The sequence below is a fragment of the Haemaphysalis longicornis genome, unplaced genomic scaffold (genome assembly GCF_048455015.1).
Source record: "Haemaphysalis longicornis isolate Haplotype H1 unplaced genomic scaffold, Haemaphysalis longicornis Haplotype H1 scaffold_11, whole genome shotgun sequence".
In the NCBI taxonomy this organism is placed as follows: Eukaryota; Metazoa; Arthropoda; class Arachnida; order Ixodida; family Ixodidae; genus Haemaphysalis; species Haemaphysalis longicornis.
The window spans coordinates 113804416-113816344 of NW_027526214.1; the positions used below are offsets into that span (position 1 = coordinate 113804416).

The following is an 11929-nucleotide window of genomic DNA, read 5'->3' on the forward strand; positions in this document are numbered from 1 at the left end:
GCTAAATAGTATATCGTGCTCCAGTTTTTCTATATTACCGCTGCCTGTGCAGCTTCGAAATTGCTTTCTTCCGTTTTGTACTACGGAGTGTCGTCCTAATTTTGTTTTTAGGAGTAGATTCAATAACTTAAAAGACATTATTCAACAAACGTTTTTGCATTTGGATGTACTTACAACTGTCGCACACTTTCGGGAAAAGGCCGCAGCTTACTTTGGACATCGTCAATATAATCAGCGCTGAAATAACGAGCATGGTGTGCTACGGCCAGTTTCACTATCTCAGGGTATAGTATGATACGGAAAGTGGCAGCTCATTTTTCTGAAGACCATAACCCCGACAAGCCTCGTAAAATACTTAAATGGGGTCATAAAAATAACGTATATGCTCTACCCTGTGGTTTGTTTGAAAGGTAATTGCGTATAACGTTTCCTGGGCAGATGTTTTCAAAATATGCACATGTCAACGTGACAGGCACTGCTGAGACTGTCCTTATTATTCCTGCAACGTCTAACATGGTCTTTTTTTAAAATATACTCTGTGTGATGGCCTAAAATGGTGCTGGTTATGTTTTGAGTAATGCTACGTATTCTTACGCCGCCAACATGGGGTGAGGGGGGGGGGGTAAAAACAGGACATGCCGTAATAGCAAATTGCAACGTGTTGGCTCTAGGCTGTAGTAACTCATTGGTAATGGAAAAGTAATGGGTTGGTTTGCTTTGTTTTCTCGATTTTTATCACCGGCAGAAATTTTTACGCAACGTCTTTCTACTAATGTTCCGGAATAAATTACTGGTAATAAAAGTTTATGAGATTCGCACGAGATACGTGAGATGATACAGGAATAAACCCCTCGGTTTCTCCTTTTCTTTTTTATATATGTGATTATATGAAGCCGATATTTAAATATAGATTTTAAGACGGCTCCAATTTGTAGTATTTTGTGGGGATCTACGACAAGGAGAACAATATTTCTTGCCGATTCCTATACACTCCATTATTGTCCTATAATTTATCGGTTCGTTTTCTTGTACTTGAGAGTTTGTAGTTCAAACATGATTTAAGAGTTGTCGTTACACCCCCTCCCTTTAGTGCTTTTCGTTGAGATGTAACGAACCTCGTATAAAATTACGTGGCCAATTTACACAAGTAAACTTTACACCTACCAGAATATCGTTTTCTGAACGTGATTCAGCTGAAATATTTTCACACGCAGTGATGGCAAAACGCCAGAAAAGCGTAGGAATTTCTGAAATGATACCAAATGGCTTTTGTTAAGAAGTATTCGTAGCAATCTCCATATGATGCCATATTTAGTGGTACGCGTCGTCGTCAAAGCAAACTATAAAGATAACATAGGCGAAGACATTTTCTTTACATGTTCTTTTTATATTTTATGCGTACACGAAATTGTGCGGGTAGCCTACGTTTGTCGTAAACCAAAGGAAATAACTTCCTGGTTGCAGGGATATTTCAGTCAAGTAAGTGAGACTGCGATGGGGGCAGCTATTTTCGTGACCACAGCCAACCTTGTAATGGAAAAAAATTGGAAGGACCGCTCTGGAAAATTTCCACGACAAGCCCGAAGTGTTTCTACGGTACGTGGACGACTGCTTTTGTGTCATTAAAGAAACAACAGCAGAAAACTTCCTGTAGCAGCTAAATTCGATTAAACTAGCCATCCAATTCACCATAGAAAAAGAAACGAACAGCTCCTTACCATTCCTCGACGATTTGATAAAAAGACAGCCAGACGGACCAAATTTTACAGTATACAGGAAACCCACCCATACCGGCCGCTACCTGCAATTCAATTCCGGCCACCCAAATTCCCACAATTTTTTTTTTTTTTTTTTGCGAGAGTTTGCCTTACGGCATAACAGTCATATATACAACATTACATTGGTTTCACGCAGAAACGTCAACAGAGACCGGTACTGAGGCCCCCATATCCACCGCTGTAGATCAGGGGGTCTCCCAGGATGGAGCCCTGTGCCCCGGAGGTGTTGCAGGCGAGAGGTTTGAAGGGCAGGGCAGGTCCATAGAAGGTGGCTCGTGTCGGCTTCAGACGCAGGGACCGTACAAAAGGGACAGGTGTCCGCAAACGGTGCGTGATAGCGGGCAGGCCAAGCGTGGGTCACTGCTGGGGATAATGCCACCCCAACTCGAAGCCTCCGCAGCAGGACCTCCTCCCAGCGAGCGAGCCCACTGGGGAGGTCGGTTCCACGCGGTGGAAGTAAAGCACGCGTGGCGCGGCGGAGGTTCTCCTTTTCCACCAGCAGTTCTTCTCGGGTGGACACCGGAAGAAGTGGCAGCGGCCTTTGTAGGTCTATACGGCGACAGGCGCGATCCGCCGCTATGTGGGCAGGAAGCATGTCCCGGCGAACCCACAATACACGCACAGGGCATGGGTATGTGTCCAGGATCGCGTGAATACGTGCCGACATGCTGGTGCTACGCGCAACGCGACGTAGATCACGTATCGCCGTCGTTGAGTCCGTGTAAATTTCCAGTTTCACACCGGTAGTTACAGTCGATGAGAGCGCTTGGAGACCATCCCGAATTGCAGTAAGTTCTGCCAACAGGCTTGGGAGAGGTCGGAGGGTCTCGTAGGCGCAGCACTGGTTTAAGGTTGGGTGAGAGGGACAAGCCAAGGCTGTGGTTACGAGGCAGTCATGTGCCCCGGCGTCCACGAAAGCCTGTATGACTCGTGTCCGCGTCGCAGGCGCCCAGTGACGGACATGAAGGAGGGCTGTATCCGGAGGTTGATGAAGGCCAGAGGTTCGGACATGTAGCCTTGCCAGGGGCTTGTTGTCCGTCACCTGATGGTAGAGCCAGGGCGGTCTAGCCGCAGAAAAGGCTGGCATCGTATCAGGAACGTGGCCCATATACGCAGCGAGAGCCGCTGCCTCCGGTACATATCCACGCTTTAGCAGGCGAGCGGAACGACGCTGATGGATGATCTCATCTAGGGTGTTTAGCTGGGCTTCGGCTTGTAGCGGCGGGATTGGTGTTATGCGAGGGAGGCCAGTAATGGTGCGCATGGCGGCCCTGTTGATGGCCTCAAGCCGAGCCCAGTCCGCTTGCGTCATGTGCTGGAACTGGGCCTGATACACAAGCCGTGGCTGTAGTACGGCGCGCACTAGGAGACGGGCAACAGTCCAGCAGGCCCCGCCAGACTTCTGAGCGATGCGGCGAACGAGGTGGAGCATCTGTCCGGCTTTCTGCCGAGCAGATCGGAGCCACTGAGCTGCTGACCCTGATGCCGATATTTCTAGTCCTAGGACCCGAAGACGGTCAACCACGGGTATGTCGTTCCCATTCAGTTGCAGTGAAACGGGAGACACTGCAAGGAGGCGGCGGCCCCAAGCGTTGGCCACGGGAAGTAAAGCAGTTTTCTCTTGCGAGAGAGAGAGGCCCGCATACTCGCACCATCTCTGGCAGTCTGTTAGTGCTTGCTGGAGACACTCAGCTCAAATGATCTGTGGTCTCAGCTCAGCCAGAACTATATGCTCAACAGAAGAGGACAGAAAGAAAGAAGAAAAAGCCGTAATCCCTGACCTGAAGAAAAATGGATACACAAGCAACTTCATACGACGCGTCAAACGCCATCTGCCTCAGCCGGGCTGCAACCAAGATAATTACTCTGTACGGACGCCGCCGGTGTCAACAACCCCTCTCTTGTCTCCGCCGTCTGCCCCCCCCCCCCCCCCCCTCCCACCTTTCCGCACGCCGGCCCACCCGTATTTCCCTCCCCTATGTTAAAGGAACGAGTGAAACATTATGCCGCATTCTTCGCAAGGCAGGCATTGTCATCACCCACAAGCCAGTGTCAAGTCTTTCACGGCTCATACCTCGACCTAAAGAGCGGCCGCCAAAAAAAAAAATCTCAAGGGGTCGTCTACAAAATTGCTTGCTCACAATGCCCCACTTTTGATGTTGGGGAGACCATGAACTTCCAGGAACGCCTCCGCCTACTAAAAAAACGACGTTCGCAAGTCCGACACTAAGCGCAGTGCATTGGCCGAGCACTACGAAAAAGCTGACCACAGGATTAACTTTGACGGCGCGCAGGTGATTGGCACCGAAACCAATTACTCACAAAGATTACTCCTTGAGTCCTCGCACTTACAAGGGAACCGGCAAGGCCTTAATATATCCCTCGGAGCCCTTCCCACCATCTACGCCCACTGCCTCCGACACGCAAGGGCAAGATTCCAATAAGAAAAAAGAAAAAGAAAAGACATCTTTATAACCGCTGCTTCTTGTCGTACACAGTCACCCCTGATGAAGGAGGCGAGTTGGCTCCGAAACGTTGGGACCGATTTGAATAAACGCCCTTGGTTGTTGTATTTGCCTCTTCAAGTTTAACCCAACCAGACAGGGTTTTGTGAAAGACGTTCACATTCAAAAACTGTAACGCAGGCTGCTGGAAGGGAATGCTGGAAGGTGCTGGCAGGCTTGCGGCGCAATGGCGGCAGATGTTACCGGGACGGCAAGCTTTTCTGCTGATTGCAATATCGAAAGGCATTTTCTGAATGAATGATGCCAGAAAGCCAAAATTCATACAAGTACGAAGCGCTTGTAATAACAGAAACATAGCGGTGGCATTGACCGTTTCGACAAAATTACAAAAGCTACCTGTTTGAAGAGGTGTTGCCGAAAACTTGGCAGGCACGCTGCGCAATGACAGCAGATGTTGGTGCGACGACAAGCTTTACTGCTGTATTGATGATGGAAAGGCATTTTCCGAACGAATGCTGGCAGCAAGCCAAAATTCATTCGATAGCGAAGGGCACATATAGTAACAGAATCTTAGCGGTGGCATTGGGAATTTTGAGGAAAAAAAACAATAACTGCCTTTTTTAAAGGGGCCGCCGAAAACATCGCATATTAGAGAAAAGCTACTTTGTTTAGCGCTTCTTGTTTTTAAGCCAGAAATTGGAGGGCTGGTATCGAACTGTATGCCCTCTATTAGCCGTTTTTGGTGTGAGGGGGGCAGTGCCGACCCTTACGTTGAAAACATGGGCAGCTTTTTTTTCGCTGCGACAGGGTCAAACCATGTTGATTTTCGCTGTGCTTTTATATAAGGTGGGCGGAGCCCGCGGACAGAATCGTCCGTGGTATGGCTTAAATTGTACGTGGCAGAGTACCGGTCTAGCCTTTCGCCGGTCTAGCCAATTACTATTACACAACATAATTTTCATTCCGGGCGCGCACGCCATTTCACTCAAAGCTACGTTGGCTTTCGTCGAGGAGCACGGGTATGGGCGATAGCTCTTTTAGGTTGAGATAGGTGGCTACACGACTCAAGGTGGCCTTGTTTTGAAGACCGGTGCGTGGCGAAAAAGAGGTATGACTGCTGGAATAGGTTATATAGACGTTTTTATATTTTCAGCGCTGCGCGACGCCATTTTGGCCGACGCGACACCTAGCGTCAAGGTTTACCAAGCCGCCGTACTGAGCTGTGAAGCGTGAAACGACGAACGTTGTTTATGCCCAGTGCGGTCCCTCTTGGTGCCGGTATTTTTGTCCAAGTTCTTTTTCCCCCCGTCTCATTCGCGTTATTGTTTGAGCCAGTCCGCACTGGCGGTTCGGAACACTGTTGTGACGCTGGTTTGACAAGTAGTCATGAGTACTGCGGGTGCATATCACGACGTTGAGGGCGACGAAATGCCAGGCCCATCGCACATGACAACCAGCCAACCAAATACCCGGGACGTGCGTGTCAACGGTGAGTAGTCATCATCATCATCATCATCATTATCACCTGCCTATCTACGCCCACTGCAGGGCAAAGGCCTCTCCCATTATTCTCCAATTACCTCGGTCCTGTGCCAACTGTGACCAATTTATCCCCGCAAGCTTCTTGATCTCATCTGCCCATCTAACTTTTTGCCGCCCCCTGCAGCGCTTGCCTTCTCTAGGGATCCACTCTGTTACCCTTAATGACCAGCGGTTATCTTGCCTTCGCATTACATGCCCTGCCCACGTCCATTTCTTCTTCTTAATTGCTACTAATATATCTTTAACACCAGTTTGCTCCCTGACCCACTCCGCTCTCTTCTTGTCCCTTAATGTTACACCTATCATTTTCCGCTCCGTTGCCCGCTGAGTCGTTCTTAATTTAAGTCGAAGCCTCTTAGTGAGCCTCCAAGTTTCTGCCCCGTGTGTGAGTACCGGTAAGATGCAGCTGTCATACACACTCTTCTTCAGCGACAATGGTAGGCTGCTATTCATTATCTGAGAATGTCTGCCATATGCACCCCACCCCATTCTGATCCTTCTAATTATCTCTGCCTCATGGTTGGGATCTGGGGTCACAACTTGGCCTAGGTATATATATTCGCTTACCACTTCCACTGCCTCGCCATCTATCTCAAAGTGCTGTGCTGTCCCGAGGTTATTGATCATTACTTTAGTTTTCTGCATATTAATTTTCAGGCCCATGGTTCTACTCTGTTCGCCCAGTGCGGAAAGCATGCTTTGGAATTCGTCCCCCGAGTTACTTAGCAAGGCAACGTCATCAGCAAATCTGAGGTTACTGAGGTATTCTCCATTAACACTTAATCCCACCTGTTCCCAATCCAACGTTCTGAGTACTTCTTGTAAGCAGGCTGTGAATAACATTGGAGAGATTGTGTCTCCTTGTCTGACACCCTTTCTTATAGGTATTTTACTGATCTCCCTATGGAGGATGATGGTAGCTGTAGACCCATTGGTCTACAGCTACCTGTAGACCAATGGGTCTACTGGTAGCTGTAGCTGTAGATATCTGTGGATGGTAGCTGTAGATATCCTCTAGTATTCTTACATAATGCTCATCTACACCCTGGTTCCGTAATGCCTGAATGACTGCTAGGGTTTCGACCGAGTCAAATGATTTCACATAGTCTATGAGGGCTATGCATAGGGGTTCAGTATACTCAGTGCACTTCTCAATCACCTGATTGATCGTGTGAATATGGTCCATTGTTGAATAACCTTCACGGAACCCTGCTTGTTCTTTAGGTTGACTGAAATCTAAGGTTGCAGAGATTCGGTTAGCGATTACCTTGGTAAATACCTTGTAGACGACTGACCGTAAGCTGATCGGCCTGTAATTTTTCAAGTCCTTCATGTCGCCTTTCTTACGGATTAGGATGATGTTCGCGTTCTTCCAAGATTCCGGTACCATTGCGATCATTATGCATTGCGTCAACAGGTTTGCCAGTTTTTCAAGTACAATTTCTCCGCCATCCTTCAAGAGGTCTGCTGTTATCTGATCCTCACCAGGTGCTTTGCCCCCTTTCATTTCTTTCAAAGCCTTCCTTACTTCTTCGGTCGCTACTGGTGGGATGTCTACCTCCACTGAACTACTGTCTTGTTCGGCATTATCCTTTATGTCCCGGCTACTGTGCAGATCCCTATAGAACTCCTCGGCCACTGTGACTATTTTACCCCTATTTGTGATGACATTGCCTTGCTTATCCTTAAGTGCATACATCTGATTTTTCCCCACGCCAAGACGTCTCTTCACTGCTTTCAGGGTACCTCCGTTTTTTACAGCGTATTCGATCCTCTCCATATTATAACTCCATATGTCAGCTGTCTTACGCTTATTGATAACCTTCGAGAGCTCGGCTAGTTCTATTCTCTCAGCTGCGGTGGAGATTCTCATGGTTTGCCGTTTCCTGATTAGATGTTTCGTCTCCTGAGAGAGTTTACCAGTATCCTGTCTAGCCATAGTGCCCCCGACATCTACTGCACACTCCGTGAGAATGCGTGTAAGATTGTCGCTGCCTTCCTGTGTCGTAAGCTCGGCTTCCTCGTTAAGGGCGGAATATCGGTTCTGCAGCGCGATCCTGAATTCTTCTACTTTACGTCTTTCTGTTAGCTCATTTATCGGCTTCTTTCGTACTAGCTGGTTGCGGTCCCTCATCAAATCTAGTCTAATTCGAGATCTTACCATACGGTGGTCACTACACCTTACCCGTCCGAGCACTTCTACATCCTGCACGACGCCAGGGTTATCGCATTATATAAAGTCTATTTCATTTTTGTGCTCCCCATTCGGGCTTCTCCAGGTCCACTTCCGACTCTCCCGTTTACAGAGGAAGGTATTCATTATGCGCAGGTTATTCCGTCCTGCAAACTCAACTACTAGGTCCCCCCTGCTATTTCTACAGCCCAGACCACAGTTCCCAACTGCCTTGTCTCCAGCCTGATTCTTGCCTACTTTAGCATTAAGTCCCCCATAACTACGGTATTCTGCGTTTTTACTTTAGCCATTGCCGATTCCACATCTTCATAGAGGCGTTCCACTACTTGGTCCTCGTGGCTGGATGTGGGCGCGTAGCCCTCCACCACCTTGAGCTTGTACCTCTTATTGAGCCTAAATACAAGACCTGCTGCCCTTTCGTTAATGCTATAGTATTCGTCTATGTTGCCAGCTATGCTTTTATTGACTAGAAATCCCACTCCTAGTTCTCTTCTGTCCTCTAGACCACGGTAACATAGGACGTGTCCATTTTTCAGCACCGTAAAGGCTTCGCCTGCCCTCCTAACCTCGCTAAGCCCTATTACATCCCATTTAATGCCCTCTAATTCCTCGAACCACACCTCGAGACTTGCTTCGCTAGATAAGGTTCGCACGTTAAACGTTGCCAGGTTCAGATTCCATTGGCAGCCTGTCCGGATCCAGGGATTCTTAGCACCCTCTGCTGCGTCACAGGTCTGACCGCCGCCGTGGTCAGTTGCTTCGCAGCCGCTGGGGACTGAGGGCCGAGGGTTAATTGGCGTATTCATGGGAGGTTGTGGCCGTTGCTACACCAGGGTGGCCAATCCTGCTCTGGTGAGGGAGTGCATTGCCGGCAATGGTCGCCGGGGTCTGGCCGCACCCCAAGCCCCTTTGTGCAATTTCATCAATACGCGGATTTTTTTTTTCTTTTTAATCCGGTGGGAATTGTCCGGCACCGGGATTCGAACCACGGTCCCTCTGCGCGCGCGGCGGGTGTTCTTTCTCTACGCCAGGATGCAGCGATGGTGCGTAGTATCATACCTCTAATGTTGTTCTTGACCGAACATGTTATTCTGTGCAGTGGCTATTCACGCGTGGTGCACGTGAGCGTACATCTTGGCTGATGCCTGCATTTTCTACCGCGAAGCATTGCTGGCACTCTCAGGACGCGGGCCCCTAGATTTTAAGCGATAACCACATGGAGCGCTTTGCTCGCGTCTGACGAACAACGAGCTTCGAACGTGCGCCGTAGAAGCCCGACCAGCCATTTCTCAAGCAAAGCATCGCGACCACCACAACCTCTGGGCTGAAGATGCGGCCGCAGTGCTGCCCGGCACAAACGATATCAGCGGCGTCGAAAGTGGACGGCAGCATTCGTGTGCGATAGCTTTTTATGAATTAAATACGACAGCTCTGAATACATCGCTTGTAGTATTAACATGATGGGCCTCGTCTGCAAGATCAGTGCGTGAGAAACAAGCGTTATCAATGTCAGAACTGTAGTGGCGCATTTCATTCCATTGGGGATAGCGTATGGAGGATCGGGGGTCCGCGATAGCTTTTCTTGAGTTAAATAAGGGAGCTCTGGCTGCATCGTCTGCAGGGCTAGCATCATTGGCCTCGTCCCCAAGGTCGGTGCGCGAAAAACTACCGTTATCACCGCCAGAATATCTCAAATACGGCAAAAACTAGGCACACCTGACAATATTAGTTGATCACCTGGCTTGGTACCCCGAATTGTTGAAGCCGTTCCGGGTCTGCGAAATGGCTCAGAGGTAACATGATAGGCTCACGTTTTGCAGGTCGTTGGTTTGAATCCTGAATCGACCTCTATTTTATTAAAGGCAGAGCTTCATCAGCTTTTTTTTTACCGCATGTGCCCCTGTTCGTTGCCTTTCATTCCGGAGGCGATGCTAAACACAAACCTCAGTACACTCCAGCACTGAACTTAGCTTCATGCTTTGAATTCACGAGGAAATCGGTACATAACTTAAAGATAGGGCTTCTTATGAACAGTGGCCCTATTAACTACGCCAAATAAAGTAGCAGGGAAGTTGTACCAAGTCCGATCTTTTTTATCGTGCTGTCTGAGTTTGTTCAGATTTGGCTGTCACATTTCTCAGTACTTCAAAATTGGACGGAAAATATTTTAAGTGCGATGCACTTCTTAAGCGACCCTGAACCTGCGTCCACCGGCGATGTCCGCATAGCATACCAACGTGGGGGATTGGCCAGGAATCTCCTCGTCTTCCTTTGCAAGGGGGGGAGATGGGGATTGGCCAGGAATCTCCTCGTCTTCCTTGGCAACGGGGGGAGATGGGCGCGCGCTGCCTGGCCGCTGACATGGCACATACCCACGTGGGAGATTGGCCAGGAATCGGGCGTGAGAAGGGCTAATGCACCCGCTTAAAGGAGTACTGACACGAAATTTACAATCTGAGATCCGCTCTAGCAATCAAGTACAACGACAACAAAATAGGTGCCTGTGAATAAATGCATCTTTCTTTCTTTGTAGTTGTGTGTGTGTGTGATCTCTCTTTCGCGAACATTACCGAACCGCGCAAATTCAACTCGTGCATTCGCACTTTCACATTCTTCCCCTCGGGGAAATGCGGGGAATTTTTAGCAGTGAAGACAGCATCCATTATTCCATTTTCATTTTTATTTGTTGAAGCATACATTTAACGTTTCTTTATTTGATTAAAAACTGATTACTCTTCAACCTATTAACAGCGACTTGGAACAGAATGCTGAAGCCTTTACCAAAGCGCGCGTCTCATGTGGTTACTCGCCCTCTCCAATGTCCGTGTGGCGCCGACGCCGGCCAGGCGCCGTGAAACACTTGATGTGGTTACCGCTTTAGCCATTTGTTTGTTAGCGCTGCGGAGGCCACGTGTTTGGGATTAGAGTGCATGGTTTTCATGGTGTGGAGGCATTCGCATTCAGCTATTGCGAATGTTGCTGAAGCAGATGGACGTAAACGCCATTGCCGGAGTGTCGCGCTCAAATCAAGCGCAAGGATTTCTTTGAACGGTCAGTATTGTTCCGTGCATACCGCCCTCGCCAGGTGTTGGCAAAGAAAGCAGATGTGCGTTTGTTTAATAATGTGTTGACGTACTAAATATTGTTTTTTATCTTTCGGTTCGTTCTGCTTTTTGAGCTTTCACAGTGATTATCTTTGCTGCTTATTTTGCGTAAGCAAAAACCAACCGGCACAGTATTGTTAACTGTTGTGTTTAAGATAGGATATTTCAGTTGTGGTTGAGACTAATGCGGTGTTTGACATCATTGCTTGGCCTGCGGGTATGCAAGCAGCATATTGCTAATTTCTTGTCATGGAAGAATCTCTGCTTTCTCTAAGTAAAGGATTGCTTTCTTTAATTTCATCCTAACAATCTTTTTTTTTTAATTCTTTGCAGAACCCCTAGTTTACACCCACCCTGACAACATACGTGAATGGTAGGACGACATGCGGGATTGGCCAGACGTCAGGGGGCCTGATAGTTTCATATGATCCTGCCACTCGAATACTGACTTGCAGTTGGCACCCTGGAAACTCTGTTTAGTGTTCCCTGTACTATGTCGCTGCTGATGTGTAGTGCGAAAGTGTTGTTCAAAATTTTTTTTCGTTTTTTTTTGCTTGAACATCTTTCAGGGATGGAGAGAGGACTAATTCTATCGTGTTATTTCTGGTCACGCTAGCTCTTTCGTGCTAGTTGTGCTGTTTCATCTAAGTCATGCTAGTTGTTTCAAACAGTTGTGTTCAGTGCTTTTAAGTGCGAATGCACTTCTTAAGCGACCCTGAACCTGCGTCCACAGGCGATGTCCGCGCTCGTGCGAATGCACTTCTTCCACGTGGGGGATTGGCCAGGAATCTCCTCGTCTTCCTTGGCAACGCGGGGAGATGGGCGCGCGCTGCCTGGCCGCTGACA

At 48.4% G+C, this 11929-nt stretch overlaps 1 protein-coding gene across 3 annotated transcripts in view; it reads right to left on the reverse strand.

Annotated features, from left to right (window-relative positions):
• LOC144160889 (uncharacterized) overlaps positions 1-296 on the reverse strand; it is a 153694-nt gene extending 153398 nt beyond the window's left edge. For all 3 annotated transcript variants that reach the window (XR_013320426.1, XM_077691995.1, XM_077691994.1), the window contains exon 1: positions 175-296. Coding sequence is in view for 2 of the 3 variants with exons in the window: in XM_077691995.1 (XP_077548121.1) it covers positions 175-253 (79 nt within the window). In the remaining variant the exon portion in view is untranslated. The remainder of the gene's footprint in view (positions 1-174) is intronic.
• Positions 297-11929: the final 11633 nt, after the last annotated feature.